Raw genomic sequence first — 21,752 nt, forward strand, 5'->3', positions numbered from 1 at the left:
ACCCAGACCTGACAGTGCTGAGATTTAAAGACCTTATTCATACTTTTTGTGAATGAATGTGTGTGGGCATGCCAGTGTACCAAGCGAAGGGTATGTCAGTTCTCAGTCTACGATCCATCTCTCAGTTTCCTTGTTAAAATATGAACCTCACTTGGGTAGGCCTGTCATAATAACGATTCTTAAAATGGTCAGGAAAAGCCCTTCTGTTTATTCTGGCTAAAATGTTGGTGACATTCTTATGTAAACGAACACGCATGTAAACACAAAGGGTAATATCGAGGTCAGCAAAAAAAATTAACTTTTTTCACTCAATGTCACTATGGCAAGTTGTTAGGAAGTTAACATTACATTTGAACACATCATGATGATGTTGTAATTTACCTTCACCCAATGGTCATTTTGCTGAGCAGAACATGAACGCCTCATAATAACTTAATGGCACCTCCGGTAACGTTAGTAGCTCCGCTATTTAGCCCAAGCAGGACGGTGCTGCCCGCCAGCTGCTAACAGGCAATGTTACTAACTCTCCTCCTGCTGATTTCAGCAGGGATTTCTATTTCACAATGTTGCATTATCAGGGAAAAATAAGGTGTGTCAGGTTTAGTAGCGCCACGCTTTTGAGTGCTTTTTTATTCTCTCCGCCTTGGCTCCGGTCCAAAATAAAGTGTGCCTATGCGTCATTGTGCATGCATAACTGTCGGAAAGCATTAATAAGAGGAATCGACAGTTAAGGAGGCATGAGATGCCAAGAAAGCGGACAACTGCGGTTCTCTATTCCCATCACTAGCATTTTCCCTGCAAAGTAGCAGGTGTCCTGATGATTTTATCTGCCATTGCCAACAATTTACCCGCATTTGGCGGGTGGCGGGTGCGAATTTCAGACCCTGGTTGTATGATAAGTCGATAACGGTAAAAATGGTCGAGGTCATGTCCATATATGGTGCGATATGTCAAATATTGTGAAAATGATTGCGGTCATGTCCATATATTGTACGATAAGCTGATAACGTAAAAATGATCGTGGTAATGTCCATATATCGTACGATAAGTCAATACAGTAATTGTTATAACAGGCCTCCACTTGGACCACAGTCCTACAACAGGTTAATCTTCCAAACACACAGTCCCAAATCTCTTTGGTTCTCATAATTACTCTTTTAACAGCAGCAGAGGGGGGGTAGCGGGATATACATTGTAAATTATGTTTGACAAGGTGGGGTTAGTGGTTTTGTCGTGGCTTGTCTTTAGTTATTACTCATACTTCCTCCTGCCACAGATAAGGTCTGCTGGTGAACATACCAAGGTGAGCGCTGGCGCAGGGCGCTTATCGCCAGCATTGATTTAGGGCAAGAACCCAGTGACAGAGGTCATTGTGCAGTAAAGCTATCCATCATTCAGGTTTGATTTCTGCTCCGACCTGTCTCCAGGTTGTCTACACGTAGGCGAGTCTCAAGGAGTAGAGGCCACAGGAGGGTTGGACTGGTGGGAGGTGTGATGTGGACGGTGGATAGTGCCAACTGTGTGTTAAAGTGGCAATCCTGAAGACTTCAGTCCTGGTTGATTTAGAATTTCTATTTGAGTGAAAACAATGGAATTGTGCTTAGAGATTAGCAGTCTGGAGTCTTTTCGTTGAAACATGTGCATAGAAATATGATTAAAAAATATATATTTCTATGTGCATAAGCTTCTAGTTTTCAGAATTTTGTGCGTTGTTCAATATTTAAGTGTATAATGGAGAAAAACTAATTTTCTGGGAATGTCACCACAGACACCCGTTTCATAATACTGCAAATATATAAATATTGCAACACTTTTATCAGTGGACCACAGGCTCAATCAGAATTGTGTTATCTCATTTGGCTATAGATAGTGACTTAACAGACATTTATTTAAATGAAAAGCTTTGAGATTGCCACTTCAACTAAGAGATGACAAGAATGAATCATTTTAAGACCGTTATTAAATGTTGACTCATATTTAATAATTTTGATATAAATGTGTAAACTTAATTTGATCCTATAATTATTGTGTGGAATCCACAAAATATTTGTCTTACATTTAAAGCTTTGGATGCTTATGAAAAAATGTGGCCTTGAATTTGGTAGCTGATTGCCCGTCTTTCCTCTGTTTATTTTGCAACTCACAATAATTCTCCATGTGTCCTAGAAATCTTCTGCGTTTGCTCACATTTTCCCCCCCAATTTAAAATTCAAGGTAGTTCTCAGCCTGTGGTAAATAAATTTACAGTCATAAACACAGTTTTCCCTCTTTGCAGGGGTATTTTTTCAGATGTCTGAAGATGGGTATTTATTGCCGTTAATGTTGTCCGTGGCCTTGGCGGCTAGACTTGTAACTTTTGGCTTAAATGTTCTATTTATCCTGGCTTCAAATTTGGGGAGCTCGTGCTTTCAAATATGCTATGAGTCATATTATTGATTTGTCTTGAAGGTTATTTATTGCGCTTTTTTTTTACTAACTTTTGCAAAAGTTGGAAGCTGTCGGAGATTCCCCTGGAGTGATTGCATGTAAATTGTTGTAAACTGTGCTGAAACCAGAGGGGAAAGGTATCCTCTTAGAATCTGAAGGTCTCTTTAGTTATGCTGAAATAGGGAGCTACAATGGTGCTACTGCTCACTCCAAACCAGCAGAGGATAACTTAAGTAGCTAATTACACTTCAGTCTGTAATCAAAACCATGTCAGGTTGTCTGAGAACCTGGATTTGTGTGGTGGATTTCAGTTAAATACAGGGGCAGCTTAAACATTTTATGGTTATCTCCTCAAATTAAAGTTCATTTCCGCAATCCCCTCTAAAATGTGTCATATCCCATTACGCAAATTTGGATATGGTAAATTAGCAAGCAGAGTGCTTACGCTATGAATATGTTGACTTTTTTTGTGCTGCGTGCAGAGGGTTAGCATGCTGGGGGTTGGGGGCTGTCTTTAACTCTAAAAAGTTGTCTTGAATTTTCTCCCCCTCGCAAGATGATGTGTTTTTGCAATTCAAATATTTGCTCATTCTCTTCTCCATTGCAAAGCTCCCTTTGAAGCGGAAGAGTTCTATCAGGACCAATGACAGCGTGAGTGTGCAGCGTGACAGCGCAAGAGGCAGTGCTGGACTATTTCTAACTGCATATTTAAATAGCAAGGAAATCCAAAATCAAAAATGTATGCAAATGACGGCATGTTTTGCATGCTGATATTTTTATAATTTGGGGCTTGCATATTCAGGTGGTGTTCAGTACGTGCCTAGCGTTAGCAACATTAATCAGAATTACAGTATTTCATGTCTTCGCCACATCCTTGATCTCCCTCTAAACAAACATTCCTGGGGGTGGAAGGCCTGCAATTTGGCAGATTTACTTTTAATGAAAGCTCTGCTTAATGTTTTTATGGACCGTTTTAAGTGGAAAGGCATACTTAAGGCCTTAGGCTTCAAAGTGTGCATCCCAGAAACTCTCAATACTTCCTTCTTAATATGATTTTTCTCTATTGCACGAAGATCTAACTACCTGATCTCATTTACATTAATCACAGCTATATATACGTATATATGTGCCTTCATGTTATGTGGGAAAAGCCTCTTTTTACTTAAATGAAGATTTGTATATGTATTCATTATTGAGCATATGCATCATGCGTGGGTGCTTTTAGAAATGTCTTCATACAATGAGCAACATATCAAGACAAAGCCTTCAATATAGGCCTTAAGTCTGTCTGCACTCCTAAAGGTATAGAAAATACAGTATAAAATAATTAATTGAATTGTCATTTGTATGAGCAGCCCTTGCTCTCTGCACCCTATAATTCCAACCTCTTTCTCCCCCTTCCCCTCACCACATTTTTTCCCTTCTTTTTTTTTCTAAACAGCAATTAATCTCATTTTTAGTCCAATTTCCAGCCCTCTGCTGGAGTCAGAGCGAGTCCCCTGTTTTGTTCCTATTTGGCTTGGTTCCTCTGCATAGTCATTAAGGGCCCAATTAATGTCACCCTTTAGCTGAAGAGTGCTCATTTTTATTGGGGAGCTGACAGTCACCGCCATGAGTGCCGCAGTGTAATATGCATTAATTGCCCCGTAACACTGGTAATTACCAGTTCTTCAAGCCTCTCAGTAAACTGTCATGCCCAGACACGACTGCTTTGAAATAGATTACTCATTAGGGGGACCTGCCCTGTTTTCCAATGGGGGCTCGCTGGGTTGGCATAAAGATGAAAAAAAATCGGGTGCTTGAACAAATAGTTGCCAAGAGCAATTTCCTATTACAACTTTCCCGGTGACGGCTTTTCTCTTTCTTTCTCTTTTTTTTCTCCCTCGGATGGCATTCCAGCCGTCACTTGAGGTAAAGATCAGAAGTAGAGTTAGATGTCCATCACGGATCTCGCTGATAGCAGTTGGTTTGTCTTCCTCGTCCCAGTTTGACTCCTTGAATGAAAATGTGCCTTGGGATTTCACCATTTCAGCATATCGCCTTCGCTGAAATCTTCAGTGTTGATTGTCTTTTTTTCTTTCTCTTGCCTTTGTACAACACTGCCCTGAATGCCCAGAGATTAGTACGCAAGCGCTTGCATTCAAAGTGTCAGCATTGTTGCTTAACGTGGGGCATTTCAGGGCCTCAGTACATAAGATCAAGGCTGTGTTGATGTCAAGTTCTTGTTCAAATATTGATGCTAACTTTGCTCGGGCCTCGTGTTTGCAAACTGTGGAATCTCCGTTTTAAACATTAGCTTGTGCTTCACGGTTCCTGAAACGTGTCCTGCGTACCTGGAGGAAAAGAAATTGATAGCGAATGCAAATAGATGAATTTAAAGAAACGGTTAGAGGACAAAAGGAGGGGATGTAAGCGTGGGTGTCACCGTTGTTCCGCGATAAGATATTATAGAGGAGAGACCAAATCAAACAATGTTAGCTATCGCACATCCTCTCTGCAAGAGAGGTGTTGGCCTGTTTAGTCACGCTAGAAACAATATTTAGATTTCACCACAGCTTTGTAAACGCTGGGCCGACTCCTCTCTGGTCCCCTGTTCTCTCTTTCTTTTTTCAAAAGAACTCTCGTGTCATTACTGATTTACCATAGCAAGGAAAAGAACAGAAAGTGAAGACCAGGGAAAAGCCTCTCTCACGCACACACAGATAGAAAACACACGCGTGCACGCACACACAGAGCTTCTCAGAAGGGTGCTGCTTTTGTTTTATCTCCCTTATAGCACCTGCTTCAGGCAATCTGCTCCCACTCGTCTCAAATGAATTTTGTCACGGCCTTTCAGATTCTCAGCCAGCGATGCGCTAATGAAAGGAGATAGTACAATTTGAACTGACCAGGTAGCAGCCAGCAGTGCACAGCTGAGAGCAAGGGGACGGGGACGGACCCCCTCCTTGAAACAAAAGACAAGTCAACCGTCCGCTGATATACCCATTACCCTTCTCATTAATACCCCGCAGACCTCGGCGTGTCGAGTGTGTGCGTCCGTGTGTGCGTCTATCTGTTTGTGTTGGTCGAGCACTTATCGAATTGTTTATGACAGGCCTAATTGGGCTAATTGAAGACATTAAGATTACCTGTCAGCCGTGTGTATCCAGACTCCCTATCTGTCTGACAACTCCTGACAAGTGAGGGACCCCGTAGCATCCGTCATGATGGAGCATTCCCAGGCCGTAATAGGGACAATAGGGGCCACTCTAATTTGATGTGGACAGCCTTAGCTGCACGGATCAGCGTCCCTCTCTGTGTGTGTGTGTGTGTGTGTGTGTGTGTGTTAAGTGTAAGTGAGAGTTGGGGGGGCTCTGTGCATGGCCAGGCTAATGGAGTCCCCCTTGGCTATGTGACAAAGCGATGAGGCAGTCTGAGGGGAAAAGTGAAAAGGGGGTCTTCAAGTGTTTAAGGACATGAGAGGGGAAGGTGCTCGGGGTGACGGCCTTCGCAGATTGAGTGACAAGAGAGGAGCGCCGACATCTGTGCGTCTGTGGACGGTCACCCATACTCCTTTATCGGAGACACACAAACTTTTTGACATGGGGGAAGACCAAAATATAACTGATGGGTTGACTTTTGCATATGGGTGTCATTCACAGTTACGAAACACTGTTAATAAGAAATACCGTGGGCATTAGGGCTGTGTATTGGCAAGAATCTGCCAACAGTGTCCGAAATGAACTTTTATATATATATATATATATATATATATACACATACATATATACATATATATTATATATACAGTATACACATTTGTTTCAGTACATTTCATTGTGTTAATAAGGTATTATGTTGAATACAACTTAATCAATAAATAATTTGTATGTTTGTTTTGATTTTGATGTTAAAAATGCAGCTAAGATAGATGTTGCTGTATATTTTTATGTGTAAAAAGTAGCATTTGGTCAAAAAGACTTTCAGTGTAACCAAGCGTATAGTTTTTTATGATATGACTATTCTGGTACAAACGTTTAGCCGCCAATGAGGCGGATAGCCTTCCGAGATTTACTCGCCAAACGGAAAATCTACTGTCATTTGGTGCTTGGCGGGTGTTAATTTCGGACCCCGTCTGTCAATATGATACTTTTTATGATGCAGGGGTTACGATTCAATATATTGCGATACTGTAAGCAAGGCGATATAGTGCGATATTTTTTTTTTTATCTAATTTTAGGAAAACTGTCATAGTACAGTATAAAGAACATACCACCATATGCATAAAATCTGAGTAAAAAAAGTGAACTTTTTTTATGCGATCAGAACATTGCATTTGCATTCATCACAGTCCCTGTAACATCCAACATCTTAGCACTACTTTGAAAGGGCACAGAGAAGGTGCATATATTTGCAAATTAAATAAAGTATTGACTGAGTTAATCTTTGCGTGGAAACTATTTTAAAAAATCGATATGGTATCAAAAACATAATACCGCGATATCCAATATTTTGGGATATTTTCTCACTCCCCTAATGCGCATACTATATTCATATTTAGTCTATATTTCCTCTTAAACAGTTTCAATGGAAATGTTTATTTATTATTTTTTTTCCTTCTCTGATCTGCAGATATTCATAGATCAGGGTTGCCAGATCTTAAGCAGAGCACAGTCCTATCTTCTCAGGCTTAAGGAATGTGCCTCTGCATATCTGTATCAAGCCGCCCTCCCTCCTTTTTCCACCTCTCCTGTGTGGGCATTTGTGTGGGGCTTTGCAGCGTCGTCGCTATGACAGATCAACGCTGTCAGCCCAGGAGATCCCTCTGTTTGTTTGTTCTCCTCCAAAAGGGGTTAAACTGTCAAGTTGACAACTCGCAAGACCTTTAGACTCTAGCACTACCGCCTCTCTCGCTCTCTCTCCACGGCTCCCTCCCCCTTGTCCACCTTCATCCCCAAACGAGTGAAAATCAATACCAGATTGCCTGAGGACCACTGTTTGGTGTGGGCCTGACCCCTAGATGTCCCCCACTCTGCTTCTTTCATTACATGTAGCCCAGTATTTAACTTCCATCCTCATCCCTCGCCTAATTAGTTTCGATAAGCTCAGAGTCTCTCTCTCTCTCTCTCTCTCTCTCTCTCTCTTTCTCACCGTCTCGCACACAAGCACCGCAAACACACACATGGACATTTTTTGCTTTCTTGCCCTTTGAAGGGGACACTCTGGGCTGGGAGTAATAAAAAGACAAATCCCAACACGCGCACAGGAGCCCTCAGCGATTCTTGAACCAGGATTCCTTTTTTTGTTTGCATAGCAAATTTTTTAAAACTACAATGGAAATTAGATTTGCACCCCAGATCATCAGTGAAAACACACGGGGATATCCTGTGTTGTCCGACGGCTAATGGTGCTTTGTGGTGGGCCCTGTTAGCAAGACCGCACCCCCCACGTCTGTGGTTTTTCCGCTCGGCCTCCTCGTTTGCTTGTGTCTCTGTTGAGTCGTCCAGTCACAGACAAAGTACCCATTGATATTATGTAGAAGATGCTAGTTGGCTCTTTTTAAATTTCATATCGCGAAAACATGGTAAATAATTGATTAGCGCAAACACAGAAAAACAGTTCCAGTGATTTGTCCGCTGGAGGTCTGGGTGTGTTTTTATGTACCACCCACATGTCCAGGTGCCGCCACCGCGCCGGCTGGCCCGTCGACCGCTGACAAGCCCCAACGACATGTCGGCCCCCCTGCTCTGCTCCCCCCCCAGGGGCTAAAATTACCCTCAGGAATGTAAACAGACTGCCGAGTAAGCACACGGCTTTCTGTGGCCCTTTGCTCGCGTCCGTCTCCAAACTCGCACCCAAAACTGGGACAGTTCCATTTTGGACTCAGAGGCCAAGGTTGATGGCGAGGATACCTTTAACCCGGCTTCAAGGGCAGTTCTTCTGTTCAAGTAACGGGAATAACTGTGTTTCTGCGTCTAGTGATGGTAATCAAATTGGCGGAAATGTTTCTATGCAACAGCTGAAAAAGAAATATTTTTCCTTCTTTACTCTTGTATCTCCTTTCCCCCTTTTCATTGTAGCAGACAGATGGGCATTCACACCAATTCATTAGGTGTGTGGGGTAGCTGTAAGCGGTGGAGTCTGGGTGAAGAAGTTCACTGGGCCCGGGCGCTGACATGTTGATTTAGTGGTGGTAACACGACTGCACTTCCAAAGGTGCTGACTTGGACGAAAGCCAGGCCTCTTTTTCTCCCAGGGAGACATTAGAGGCCTCGCTCTAATTTTGGGGCAGGGTTCTACTCATGGATGCGGAGGCCAGGAGGCCCTCCACAACAAACATTCACACCTGCCTTTCCATGCCGAACTTTTGATTCAGCCCTCACTGGAGTGGCAGCAGAACTTAAGATATAAAGACGGAGAGATTGAGCCAGTGGTAGCTTTTTCAGAATGGAAATGCAAGTCCCTTTGCAAAATAAAGAGTGATATAAGGATTATTGCATTGTTAATACCTAAAATTTAAACTTTATCCATCACAAAACCGAGGAAAACAGAATAATGTATATTTATAAACGGAGCATTGACTTTCTTTTTCTGTAGGTGCTGTTGCATTGCGTGTGTGGATGTTTATATGTTTAGCATAACAAGATGTGGGAGACAAACAGCCAAGTATCACATCCTATGACCTCACACATAAACATGATATCATCCGTACATATATACACACACACATAACAGTGTTCCTCTGCCGGACACACTAGGTTTGCAGGCGCCCGGTCAGGCTGACGCTGCCCTCGCAAGGGCAGATAGGGTTACAGTACAAACTGTTGTTGATTAGGGCCGTGCCTGTAGTGAGGGGGGGGGATCATCCTAAATTGAAAACACATTAGCCGCCAGGGTTAAGGGCAGGATTAGGACCGGGGCTGCGTGGGGGCGAGCAGCAGCGGCAGACACAAAATGGCCGTCCCTGTGCCTGCCTTTGACTGTGTTTCCCCCAGAGACAGGTGGCAATTATCGGCCAGGGCTGCTGGGAGTTCACAATAACAGGTTAAAGGAGCATGTATCCCCTTGACGCTGCAGTCCTCTCCGTCTGCACAGCCCCCAGCTCGCTCGCTAGCTGCCGCCGCCGCGGGGAGCTTCCTGTCTCCAAGCAGGACTTACAGACATGGGGACTCATCAAAGGCCAGAGGGACTCTCTGGATAGATCTCCAAATTAGCACTGCGGCCAGTGTTTGGCTTTGGAGGCTAATAAGCCTCATCTGAAAACCATAAAAGCCTCAGAGACATTTTTTTCTTCTGTTATTTTTTACCTCCCGTATCAGATAGGTCATCTCAATCCTGTGCATCGCGTACGTTTTAAACGTATTTACACACATCCAGGCACACAGATTATTGCCTGCTTGTGATTTCAGTGCAGTACTTGCATAGGAGACACCATTTGCAGCCACTGGCATAATAGGATTTAATAATATCAGCATCAAGTGTTAATGAATACCCACTCAGTGTGTCATAACTGAGGAGATCAAGCCATTTTCATGATGTAGAGGGTCATTATAGAGGATGGGGAGTCGATATCTGAGAAAAGATCAGGTGAGCTCTGACCGACTGAATGTTAACCCTTACACAGCCAGGGAATAACACAAAGACGGAGCACTCTTATTATTACATTTCATATCACCAAGGCTGAATTTAAATGTGTTTGTAAAAGAGGACGAGGAGAGGTTTTGTCTGAAGTATAATTTGTTCCATAACTCCGACCTAACTCTAATATGCATTGTTCTGGTGTCATCAGAGAGCTGTCGTCGGTAGGTTTTGTTTGGTCGTACGCAGTGTCCTCGACGCTGTTTGGACCAACTTCTGAACACAAAACAGACACAACCAAAGCCAGACCACACCTTGTTTGGTTTCGCTCCACATCCAGAGCGGACCAGAGTGTGTCAAAGCGCGTTGGACCGTGACGGCGTAGATCTTAGAGGGGACCAGCACGCATTACACACACACAACGCACACTTGTCCCTCAGATATGTGTTGCTAATGCGGTCGGCGACATGCTCAGTTAAGGGACTTAACGAGTTCCAAACACTGATTGAGACTCCTCCCTTCGGCTGGAGGATGTTTGGGAAGCATGATATTGTACAAACGGATCCTAACCAGGACCAAATGGCGTTGTGAGGCGGCGCTCTCTGTGTCTTGCTATTGTGCTATCAAAATAGAAATGAGACTGATGCTTATTAGCTCATTCACATAATCACGTGTTAGCCATGTTATCAATCAGCTGATTGCTATAGAGTCTGTCAGATTGTGTGTGTGTGTGTGTGTGTGTGTGTGTGTGAGGAGATAAGGTTTAGGTTAATGTGAGAAGGTGGCTGAGGTGATAGGAGGTCGTGAGGGAGACTGAGGTCAGAGAAAGTGATAATTTGTGGGAGATAAAGACTGCAGAGTCCCAAAGCACAGTGATGTTGGCCGAGCTTAACGGTGTTAGGAGTTAAAGGTTATTAATAAACTGATAAGAATAAATGATTTGTACTATTTATCATTCAGAAAAAGTTAGATAACTTAAGTGCAAAGCTTATTAATTGGTATTATTAAAATGTTTATTATAGTTTGTTTTAGCCATAGATCTGTGGATTTTGCTACAAGTATGTTAACTATCTTCAGAGCACATAAAACAATTGTCCTAATGCAGTAAGTTACACATTTTAAACCCCACAGTAATGAGAATAATATGTCTATAGTGTCAGGCGATATATTGTTAGAACACTAATGTGTCATGATTTAAGGCTGGATGTATTACATTTAAATTACTAAATGTTATTTTTCTTATATATATATTATTAGAAGGTTGCAGTACAGTAAAACAATTAAACTTTTGGAATTTATTTAATTATTTTAGGAAAGTGAAATTGACATCAAATACCTATTTTGTCATCAAATCCACATTATTATTAATTATTTTTATTTCTCAATGTTTTATCTGTTTAAATATCCTTTGAAAGCACCATTAGTCATCTCCCACATGTTGTTACATTATAGATACAAAGGTATATAGGAAAAAAAATAATTACAGTATATTTCATTTTGTCAATATCACATCGCCTTATTTGACAGGTAGCCGTTTATTTAAAAAAATATATATTTATGTGAGTTTTGACAGTATTATCCCGGATGTGCCATTTGGCACAGCTTCCACTTCCTAATGCAAATATTAGAGATAGTGGGTCTTACAATAAAATGTATCATGTGGTCGCCATTAGAGCTGCAACGATTAATCGATTAGTTGTTAAGTATTAAACTAATCTGCAACTATTTTGATAATCAATTTAAGTATTTTTTTAAGAAGAAAAATTCCAAATTCTCTGATTCCAGCTTCTTAAATGTGACTATTTTCTGGTTTCTTTACTCCTCTATGACAGTAAACTGAATAGCTTTGAGTTATGGACAAAACAAGACATTTGAGGACGTCATCTTGGACTTTGGGAAACAATTTTCTGACATTTTATAGACCAAACAACTAATTGATTAATTGAGAAAATAATTGACAGATTAATCAACAATGAAAATAACCGTTAGTTGCAGTCCTAGAGCACTGGACTCCTCTAGTTTGTGTTCTGGTGTTGGTATCTTGTGTCAGTAAGTGTAAATCCTCTTCTATAGTGCAACATACAACTCCCAACACACCGACTCGACCTGACCTCCCACACCCTTCATACTCGCACATTACGCCTCCACACCTCTATGTTAAACCCAACACTACACAATACAAACACGTAAAGAACGACTCTCTCTACCTCCAACAGTGATAAAGACAAACCACATCCGCGCCACGTTCCATTTCCATACCCCATCGACAGAAAACATAAAAACGTCGGGGAGAATTACACCTGGCGGAAGATGTTTTATTTTTTATTGCCCTCTATTCCACCTTAATTACGATGCTTGTGTGACTCATTTAACATACGATCGTGTGCTACGGCTGCCTCGTGTTTGCGTTTTACATACCTGAGCAGAATTGAACTTTTCCTCGCCCACAAAAATGATGGTGGGGGGGGCAGCGGTGAGAGAAAAGAAGGTGTTCTATTCTTAGCTCTAGTCATGTTAATAACTTGTCTGTGGGAGGTTAACTCTTCCATTCAACTCCTGTTATTTATGGACAGGAGGATGTATAGTTTTGTAGCAAGGGATTATTTACCTCCCCTGTTCGTGGACGCCCCTGCGGGCAGAGCCAGCCTTTAAATATCCTATTTGTGTGCATGGAAGCTTGTGTTATCAGGGCGTCTTCATCATAAGGCTGGCTGACTTGCTACAAACAGCTACTGCGAGGCCATTAAAATACACACGCTGGATGTACAGTGATCAGCTGCGGGCCATTATCACCTGGCATGCAGGCCCTGGGTCACCACCCCCCCCCCTCTAAAACACCACACGTATCACACAACCATTATCTGACCCTGTAAATACACTCAAATAGGCAGCTGCCTTTAGCATGGACTGACCGTGAAAGGCCATTTGTCACTAATACACCCATTTTCTCTCTGTCTTTTGCTGTGTACACAGTCCTCCTGTCTCCAACACAGAGACTTTTATTCCTCTACACCTCTCACCCCAATCACTCTCAATGCTTTCTGTCTTAAAAGAAGTTGAGCAGGTTTCATACCTGCATTTCAGAGAGCAGAGAAAAGACCGACTAAAGCTAATGTTTGGCAGTGCTTTAGAGGGCCCTACCTTCTGACCTGATGTATGGATGCTGAAAACAAAGAGGTCTTTGTGGGGGAACCTCAGAGACACAGAGTTCATGCTCAGGTAGAGGCTTACGCTGTCTAAATCACTGCTGGGCCGTTTGTTTCAAATGGGTCTATGTAAAATGAAGTGACGGTGTTTTAAAGTCGAGCGTAAATTCATCTTGATTTTATTGATAATTCGTCATGTCGTGTAATGTGTTTTGGCAGCGGTGCCCGGCCCCCCGGTTTTAGTGAAGCTTTTTCTCACCAAATGTGGCAGATCAAATTAGCCTTGATCTGTTTGTTCGCTAGAAATGTTATAAAGTTGTTTTTTTTGGAGTTGGGGGGGATGTCTGACCTCCAGCAACCTTCTCGGAAAATGAGAAGGGCATAAAAAGGGGTGTAAGAACATATTAAAAAAATGTAATATTGTGATATTGTTTTATGATGCTGTATCGATTCTCAAAAACACTATTGATTTTTAATCAATAGTTTACATGCAAAGATTAACTCAGTCAATACTTTATTTCATTTGCAAAGAGATGCGTCCTCTCAGTGTCTGTGTCCTCTCCAAGTAGTGCTATGATGTTGGATTTTACAGGGACTGATAAATACAAATGCAGATCCCACTGTTGCATAAAAAAGTAAACTGTTTTTTACTCAGATTTTATACATATATGGTGGTGTGTTCTTTATACTATGACAGCTGCAATATATCGCCTTAGTTACAGTGTCATAATATATCACAATATATTGAATCGTAACCTCTGTATCGCGATACGTATCCTATCGCCAGATTCTTATCCCCAATACACAGCCCTAGGCATAAATAAAATCAAGTGTGCACATTCTTTGAAGGGTACAGTTTGTATTTTACTGTATTTTTTTATTAGATTTGCGGTTCATATTTTTACTGGTGCTCTGTGTACGTATGGGTCGTGCATTTAAGATGCAGGGATTTAATTCGGTGCTCCAGCTCTGTGTGAGGCTTGGCTGCACGACTCGCTGTGTGTGTGTGCTTGCAGACACTAATAACACTCCCTCTCCTCCATTCGAGTTTTTTTTTTTTTTTTTGTTCCTGAGTGCCTTGCTCTCATTAAGCCGCCGTAGTAAAGCTGCTTGGCACCTGCTTTAAATGCGACCACCACCCGCTCATTAACACTAACGAAAGCGTGGCTGGCAGCCGCAATCCACGCCCCGGCTCGTCAAGTGGCCCCCGTCGCTGAAATTAGCTGCGTTTCACAAACAATTTCACCAACTCGTTACATAGTTAGGTGTTTATTGGAAGATGGCTGACTTCGAAGCGAGTGTGTGTAATAAGCACACGCCAGGTTAAGATGAGCCAGCCCACATAATAAACCATAATTTGCCTACAAATTCAAACTGAACTTCCAGTCACTTCCTCAGGCATTTATAACACACAAACTTCAAAAGGGACTGTAAAGTATATATGGCACACATACTGTAGATTTATAATTGCTCTTTACTGTGTCTGGATGCTGCTTGGAACTTCTTATGCTGTAGCCATCAGGCTCAGTCTCGGCCTCCTGACCGTTCCCTTCCCCCCATCAGTGTTATTGTTTGTATTCCCAGTCTCAGATTTTTACCTCAAGCTCCCCGTAGTATTGACTTGTATTAATTCTGAGTAGGATTCAAAGTCCATTTATTTTCTTTACGGTATGGAAAGGCCTTGGTGACATGGCTCCCCTGTGTTTATAATTTTGCTTGTTTCAATTTGTGCTCGGCCTCCCCTGACAGACCTGGGACATGATGTATCACACGCCGCTGCCTTATCTGTTGATGTACAGTTTTAACCTTTCCAGAAGGTTGCCTCTCTCTCTCCACTCTGTGGAGACCGGTCTCCCCTTTAAAGCCTCGCCTCCCCGTCCAGAGCACAGGAAATACATACAGCAACGGCGGCAGAATAAAAAAGAAGAGCATAACCCCTTTTCCAAAGTCATCTAATGTAAATGTTTAGGTTTTGTTTCCATAACATTTCCATATTAAGAGTTGGCGGCCATGTGCGGCAGCGGCGGGCCGTGGAAAACGACGAGAGTTCGGGGGGCTTGAGCTTTGTGCAGTCGCTGAGAGCCTGAGCTATGTGTGTGACATTGTGGTGAACTTTCAGTGTGCATCTGCGGGCTTTCTGCAGGGCTGTTAGCTTTGGCCTGTTTGCTCACAGATACAGCACCGTAAATCACACACTGTAAAATGTAGAATCCGGGGATGGGGTGCAGAAGCATGTACTGCTGCAAGGGCCTCTTGGAGGGAGGGGAGAGGAGGGGGGGGGTGGGTGCCTATATAGTCACATATTTTTTCGTGCATGTGTCGGCCTCCATACAAGTACTGTATGTAGAACATGCATAGTACACACATACATAGTTGGCAATGTCAACTGATTCTCGCACTCGCGTTTATAATTTATGTGGTTAAAATACCTTGTCGAAGTTGTAAAGTTCAAACATCAAGGTATTTATAATAAGCTCGTAAATTATAACCATATAGAAGACTAAAGATTCCCGTAATTATTATTAAAACAACACCGTGGGGGTGTTTGAATCTGTATTTTAATATGAAATGATTGATCACAGGTTTAAGGTTTTATGCACTTTGCCTTGGAGCTGAACTTGTGTTGCTCTCCGTGGCCCTTTGGCTAGCTTCCTGTCTAGGTCTCCCGAGTCCCCCACAACATTGTTAACTGTCTCAGGATAGAGTGTCTGGGACCGGAGCACTGTCAGCCCCCTTGAATCTGGTCTTGCATGTGGGGGCTGAGGTGCTCTTCGCTCAGAGTTCAACTGTGACATGTCTTTATGCATGGCAGCTAATGTTCAAAGAATAGGTATGATCTATATGAGGCAGAGAGGGGCCACCGGTGGCTCTTTGGGGCATAATAAATAGCTGGAAAGATGATTTATTGCCTTTGTGAGGAGAAGTCGTGAAATAACGTTGCACATTTTAATAGTTTCTGCACCTTTCAGCAGACCTTCAGGTGTACAGTAGCTACAGTGTCTACAAGACACAATAGCAGCAACATGATGAGAGGGAGAGAACAAAAGATAGAAGGAAAAAAAAAACGTCTTGTGTTTAAATAGTCTGAACTTCTCAGTTGCTTGGCAAGTCATTATTTATAGCTTTTAGGAACTGTAGTGCTTGCCAACTGAGGCAAAAGTTGCTTTGGCTTTCAAAGTGAGTGTGAATGAAACAGCTGGACACTGCTGGATTGGCTAACATTAGCCGCCAGATGCGGTGTGTTTAAGTCTCAGACGTCGTGTTGAACTCTGTGTGCTCTGCTATGTGCCAAAGGCTTCCGATGACAGGATCTGGAGGCCTTGGAGTACAGCTTTGTTATTCCTCAGATTATTGTTATTTCACTGCCATTGTAATGTGATCAAGTGTGTATCACCCTGTCAGAGAGATCTTAATCTTCTTGGCGGCTTTTTCGTTTGATTCAGCGCGAGTTTCCTGGATGGTGATCAAAGAAAAATACCTAAGCGACCTCATAGATCACTTTCGCTTGTTTCCCATCTTTCTGTCCCTTCACTTACTTATTCCTGATTTTTTTTTGTTTTTGTTTTGCCTTCCAAATCCAAAGTCAACAGCCGTAAGCATTTTTGCAGATATGAATTTAAAAGAAACTCATTCAGACTTCAGAACTCTCATGACATGACAGCGATGATGTACTAACAAAGGACGCGCTTTGTTTCTTTCGTGTTGCCCCGCAGGTTCGGTCCGGGCCTTGTGATCTACTGGTATGGTTTCATAGGAGAGCTGGACTGCCAGAGAGACAGAGGTATCCTGCTCAAAGACTGCTTCCCTACAGACATTGTCACCCTGTGCCATGCCGCCCAGCAGGACCGACTGCCACAAGAGCCAGAATAAACACAAAGAGTGAAAAAAGAAAAAGTCAAGATGGAAGGAAAGAGAGAGGAAGACAAAGAGGCAGGAACAGGGGGTGTGTACCTAGATCCGGAAGCAATTTGGCTTTCCTGCAGTGTGAGACGACTGGCAAAAGAAAATCTGCCCTGAACTCCACCTGACCCTCTGTCTCTGTCTGTCTCTCCCTTCCTCTCTTTCACTGCCCCAAAGCTACCACATGTAAACACACACCATCTTTCTGTATATCTGACAGCACAGGGTCAGATTCATACCTGTGTGCGAAAACACCGTCTTGGAGGCTCTCCTGGCCCCTGGATGGCCTCTAGCAAACGGACAGCCAGGGATAGAGCCAGGGCCAAAGCAGGACATAAGGCCCTTCCTTATCACACCCAAAGCCCTGGCCTTTGTCACTCCTTCCTCCTCCACTCCATCGGCAGATAAGAGAGGTGCGGTCCGGGGGCTGGGTGGACGCCTGTCTCTCACCTGCGTCACTCAGTGCCCTCTCAGTCACTCTCCAGGGGGGTAAACAGGATCATTTCTGATTAAAGATGGCCTCACTGTGACCTTTTTTCACTGCACTTTATAAAATCTAGTGAGGATTTCTCTGTCTTTTTTATTTTTTTACGACAGTGGGTTGAAGCAGGGGTTCACATCACAACTAAATTTTATCACACAAATATTATCAACACTTTGTATCTGCTTCTTTAGTGTGAATCATCTTAATTAAAAATAATGAATTGACTATAAATCTTCTCATTTTGGTTAGCTGCCACTAACCTCAAGTGCCAACGATGACATCACACAACAGGTGTTTCGGGTTTTTTCCTCAGCTGGTTTGCATGGCGTTGAATATAGATATGGTTAAATAACACTCGTATTTTAAATCATACTTATAGTCTGTGCTGCAATTACGATTTTTAATCAGTTCATGTGTTGAATATTTTTTCAATTAATTGTTTAGTCGACAAAAGTTGGAAATAAAAAAGAATCACAATTCCCACACAAATATTCAATTGACAGTTATATAAAACAGAGAAAATAATAAGTCCTTGCTTGTTTGTCATTTTCTGCTTCACAAATAAAAATGATTCATTGATAATTAAAATTGGTGGCGATTCATTTTGTATATACATTTTCTTTCTTTCTATCGACTTTCTGATTAAGCGACAAATCATTTCAGCAGCGATCATAGTGGACGATTCTGCATCGATGCAGTGACAGAAGAACATAATCTAGATTTTGGTTTCATTTCGGCTCAGTGTGAGAGTCTTTACTGTGTTTTGGTGTCATTACTGTCGCACTTGTTTCTCTCTGTGTTTCACCCATGGATTTATAATGAGAACTAGATACTGCGTTGGAAGCAGGGCCCCGTTCATTCCTTAGAAAGTTGCTCAGCGGCTATTAGTGCATTTTACAACTCTTAGGACCTAATGCTTTAAATAAGGGCTATTCAAGTGTTCATACTGGGTCAGCGACACTGCGACACACACTTCAGAACCATATACAGTGAACTGCAACAACACTGTAAAACACACTTCAGAACCATATACAGTGAATATCAGCAACACTGCAACACACACTTCAGAACCATATACAGTGAACATGAGCGACACTGCAACACACACTTCAGAACCATATACAGTGAACATCAGCGACACTGCAACACACACTTCAGAACCATATACAGTGAACTGCAACGACACTGCAACACACACTCCAGAACCATATACAGTGAACATCAGCAACACTGCTACACACACTCCAGAACCATATACAGTGAACTGCAACAACACTGTAACACACACTTCAGAACCATATACAGTGAATATCAGCAACACTGCAACACACACTTCAGAACCATATACAGTGAACATGAGCGACACTGCAACACACACTTCAGAACCATATACAGTGAACATCAGCGACACTGCAACACACACTTCAGAACCATATACAGTGAACTGCAACGACACTGCAACACACACTCCAGAACCATATACAGTGAACATCAGCAACACTGCTACACACACTCCAGAACCATATACAGTGAACTGCAACAACACTGTAACACACACTTCAGAACCATATACAGTGAACTGCAACAACACTGTAACACACACTTCAGAACCATATACAGTGAATATCAGCAACACTGCAACACACACTTCAGAACCATATACAGTGAACATGAGCGACACTGCAACACACACTTCAGAACCATATACAGTGAACAGCGATCATGGCATTTTAGAACCAACCGCCACAAACAAGCAATATTGTTAAATAATAATATCATTAGATTTGGCACAGCAGCCTAAATATATATGGTTTATTTGGAAAACGCTCATCATGCAGAATTACAGACTGACCGGTAATTCTTAATGATGACAGTTTTCCCAAATATACCTATACAAAACAGTGATACAAAACAGTGGCAGCAGCGGCCAGAAGGAATCAGTTGGCACGGCGGCCTATAGATTTTAAACAACTTACCTTTTGATGATTGTATTTCTTGAGTACGAGAAGTTGGCCTGGAAGGTTTTCCAAAACCAAAGACAGAAGTTGAAGCTGGCAAGGAGGGTGATGTTCCCATCAGCGCAATGGACAGTGTCATCATCATTCAATAATTTCCCAATTTGGGTTCAATAAAGTACATCTATCTATCTATCTATCTATCTATCTATCTATCAAACTCTGTGTGTGCATTAATTAATGAAAAAGTAGCCATGTCCAGTAATACAAAACATTGAGGATGCGATACATTGAGATGTACGAGAATCGTTGACAGGTGAATTGTAAATCAAATCAAATTGTGATACCAGTGAAGATTCACACCTCTATTATTTATTATATTACGGTAAATGTGCATAATGTTGGTAAATGTATAGACTGACCTGTAATTTTAAAGATGACAGTTTTCCCAAATATACCTGAACATGGGCGATACAAAACAGTGGCAGCAGGGGCCAGAATAAAATCAGCTGGCACGGCGGCCTAAAGATTTTAAACAAATTACCTTTTGATGATCGCATTTCTTGAGAACATCCGAGAAGTTGGCCTGGTAGGTTTTCAACCAAAGACATGAAGTTGAAGCTGGCCAGGAAGGTTATGTATCCAGCCACGACAGTGTCATCATCAAACTGTGTGATGTTCTACAATGCGCTCGAACACCTATAGGAGAGTTACATGGCTTTTATTACATGGCAACAATATAGACCTCCAATAGACACTGAGATTATTTACGTTTTTTATTTTTTTTTATATTAATACTTTCATTGGTTCTTTACATGTTTTAATGAGTGGGTAATCCCACACAATGAGATGTATTTATAATCATAGGGTTGTACCGAATAGTTCGATTCTTGAGCATCATTTATAACATTGACAGAAACTTTTTCTTTTTTCTTTTTTTTTGCATCTATACATTGTGTTTGAGGTATATATGCAAAAGTCAAGATAAAGATTATAGGCTACACTAATATTATTAGTAACATACTATTTGTAGAATTAGAATCCAGGGGTGGCAGCGATGATTATCTTTATCTTTATCTTTTATTCGGATCTCAATTAGCTGTGGCTGAAGCCCAGCTATTCTTCCTGGAGTCCACTTAAACCATTTTGAACTCTTAGGATACATTTCAGTACACAATCACATTACAATCTTTACCAACAATGACCACAACATCAAAAGCGACAGCAACAAAACACAACAATATTCAAGACACAACCCAACACACAACACAGGACCTAGGTTCAAGTTATTACTATTCACAGTGTACAGAGGTAAATATGATTCATTAGTGGTTGGACCATAGCATATTATGTCAAAATACAAAAACAGAACAAGCAACAACTTCTTTTACCATAAATGTTAACGGGACTTTGTATTTATCCAACATTAAACCTTTTATGATTTGATGTTAGCTAAATATCAGCAGACACAGAGAGTTGTTCAGCAAGTTGATGTTTTTTCAATAATATTTTAAATAGCTAGATTGTTTCCCCACTAGTGTGATCCAAACATTTCCAATAACTTGTAAATTTCAAAAGTCAAATTTTATTGAAAAACAATAGATTGTAATCATTTCCAAAATTCAACATTATTCAATTGTTTTTAAATAACGAAATATCCTGCTTCAATCCATATTGGTTTCAAAAACAACATTTTCATTGCAGCCAAAAGGACTGTTTGTTCTCCTAATTGACGCACACAAAGGGAGGCACGCACCTGTATTAATTGCAGTGGTATCGCATGTAATTGCTGGAGCTGAAATGCCTCTGGGAAGCATTGGTTTTCTGCACCAAATTAAGCTCTGGTGACTTCCTTTGCCTATCAAACTTTTCATCAAGAGTTACTGGCGGCTTCCATCATGAAATAACAAACTAGCTAACCGCAGTTTTTTCCGCTAGCTCGTGTCCCACAACGAAAAAAGTTAACGACAACAAAGCCTGGTTGCAGTATACGTTACCAGGGGGGAAGGTATTAGTTGTGGCACCGGCCGGAAGCTGCAGCACCCCCACCAATTAGAGCCAATTAGGCTAAATGTTGTGTTGTTTCTGACTGATTGAAGATTATCAAGTAAAAAATACATTAGTGTACAACAGTGTTTGTCATTATGATGAGCTTAAGTGTGAATACATATTGAAACAAAATTTAGAGTGAATCAGAATCGTGTTTATTGCCAGGTGTAAGAGGTATACACTAGAAATTTGCTTTGGTTTTGTTGCTGCAAGTAAGCATATATAACAAAAGAA

The 21,752-nt window shown here is 41.7% G+C and overlaps 2 protein-coding genes across 8 annotated transcripts in view; one reads left to right on the forward strand and one right to left on the reverse strand.

The window, feature by feature from the left end:
* Positions 1-17,596, forward strand: part of cdin1 (CDAN1 interacting nuclease 1) — a 64,309-nt gene extending 46,713 nt beyond the window's left edge. For all 6 annotated transcript variants that reach the window (XM_037746196.1, XM_037746198.1, XM_037746197.1 and 3 more), the window contains one exon: positions 16,844-17,596. In XM_037746196.1, coding sequence (XP_037602124.1) covers positions 16,844-17,000 — 157 coding nt within the window. In that variant the 3' untranslated portion in view covers positions 17,001-17,596. The remainder of the gene's footprint in view (positions 1-16,843) is intronic.
* The window catches only part of dph6 (diphthamine biosynthesis 6), a 244,844-nt gene extending 223,339 nt beyond the window's left edge, over positions 1-21,505 (reverse strand). Inside the window, exons 1-3 of one of the 2 annotated variants that reach the window (XM_037746189.1) lie at positions 21,467-21,505; positions 20,014-20,168; positions 19,491-19,565 (exon numbers count right to left, since the gene is read on the reverse strand). In XM_037746189.1, the coding sequence (XP_037602117.1) occupies positions 19,491-19,565; positions 20,014-20,042 (104 nt within the window). In that variant the 5' untranslated portion in view covers positions 20,043-20,168; positions 21,467-21,505. The other variant, XM_037746188.1, reaches the window with a different exon arrangement.
* Between the last annotated feature and the right edge of the window lie 247 nt (positions 21,506-21,752).

This window comes from Sebastes umbrosus, chromosome 16, assembly GCF_015220745.1.
Source record: "Sebastes umbrosus isolate fSebUmb1 chromosome 16, fSebUmb1.pri, whole genome shotgun sequence".
NCBI lineage: Eukaryota > Metazoa > Chordata > Actinopteri > Perciformes > Sebastidae > Sebastes > Sebastes umbrosus.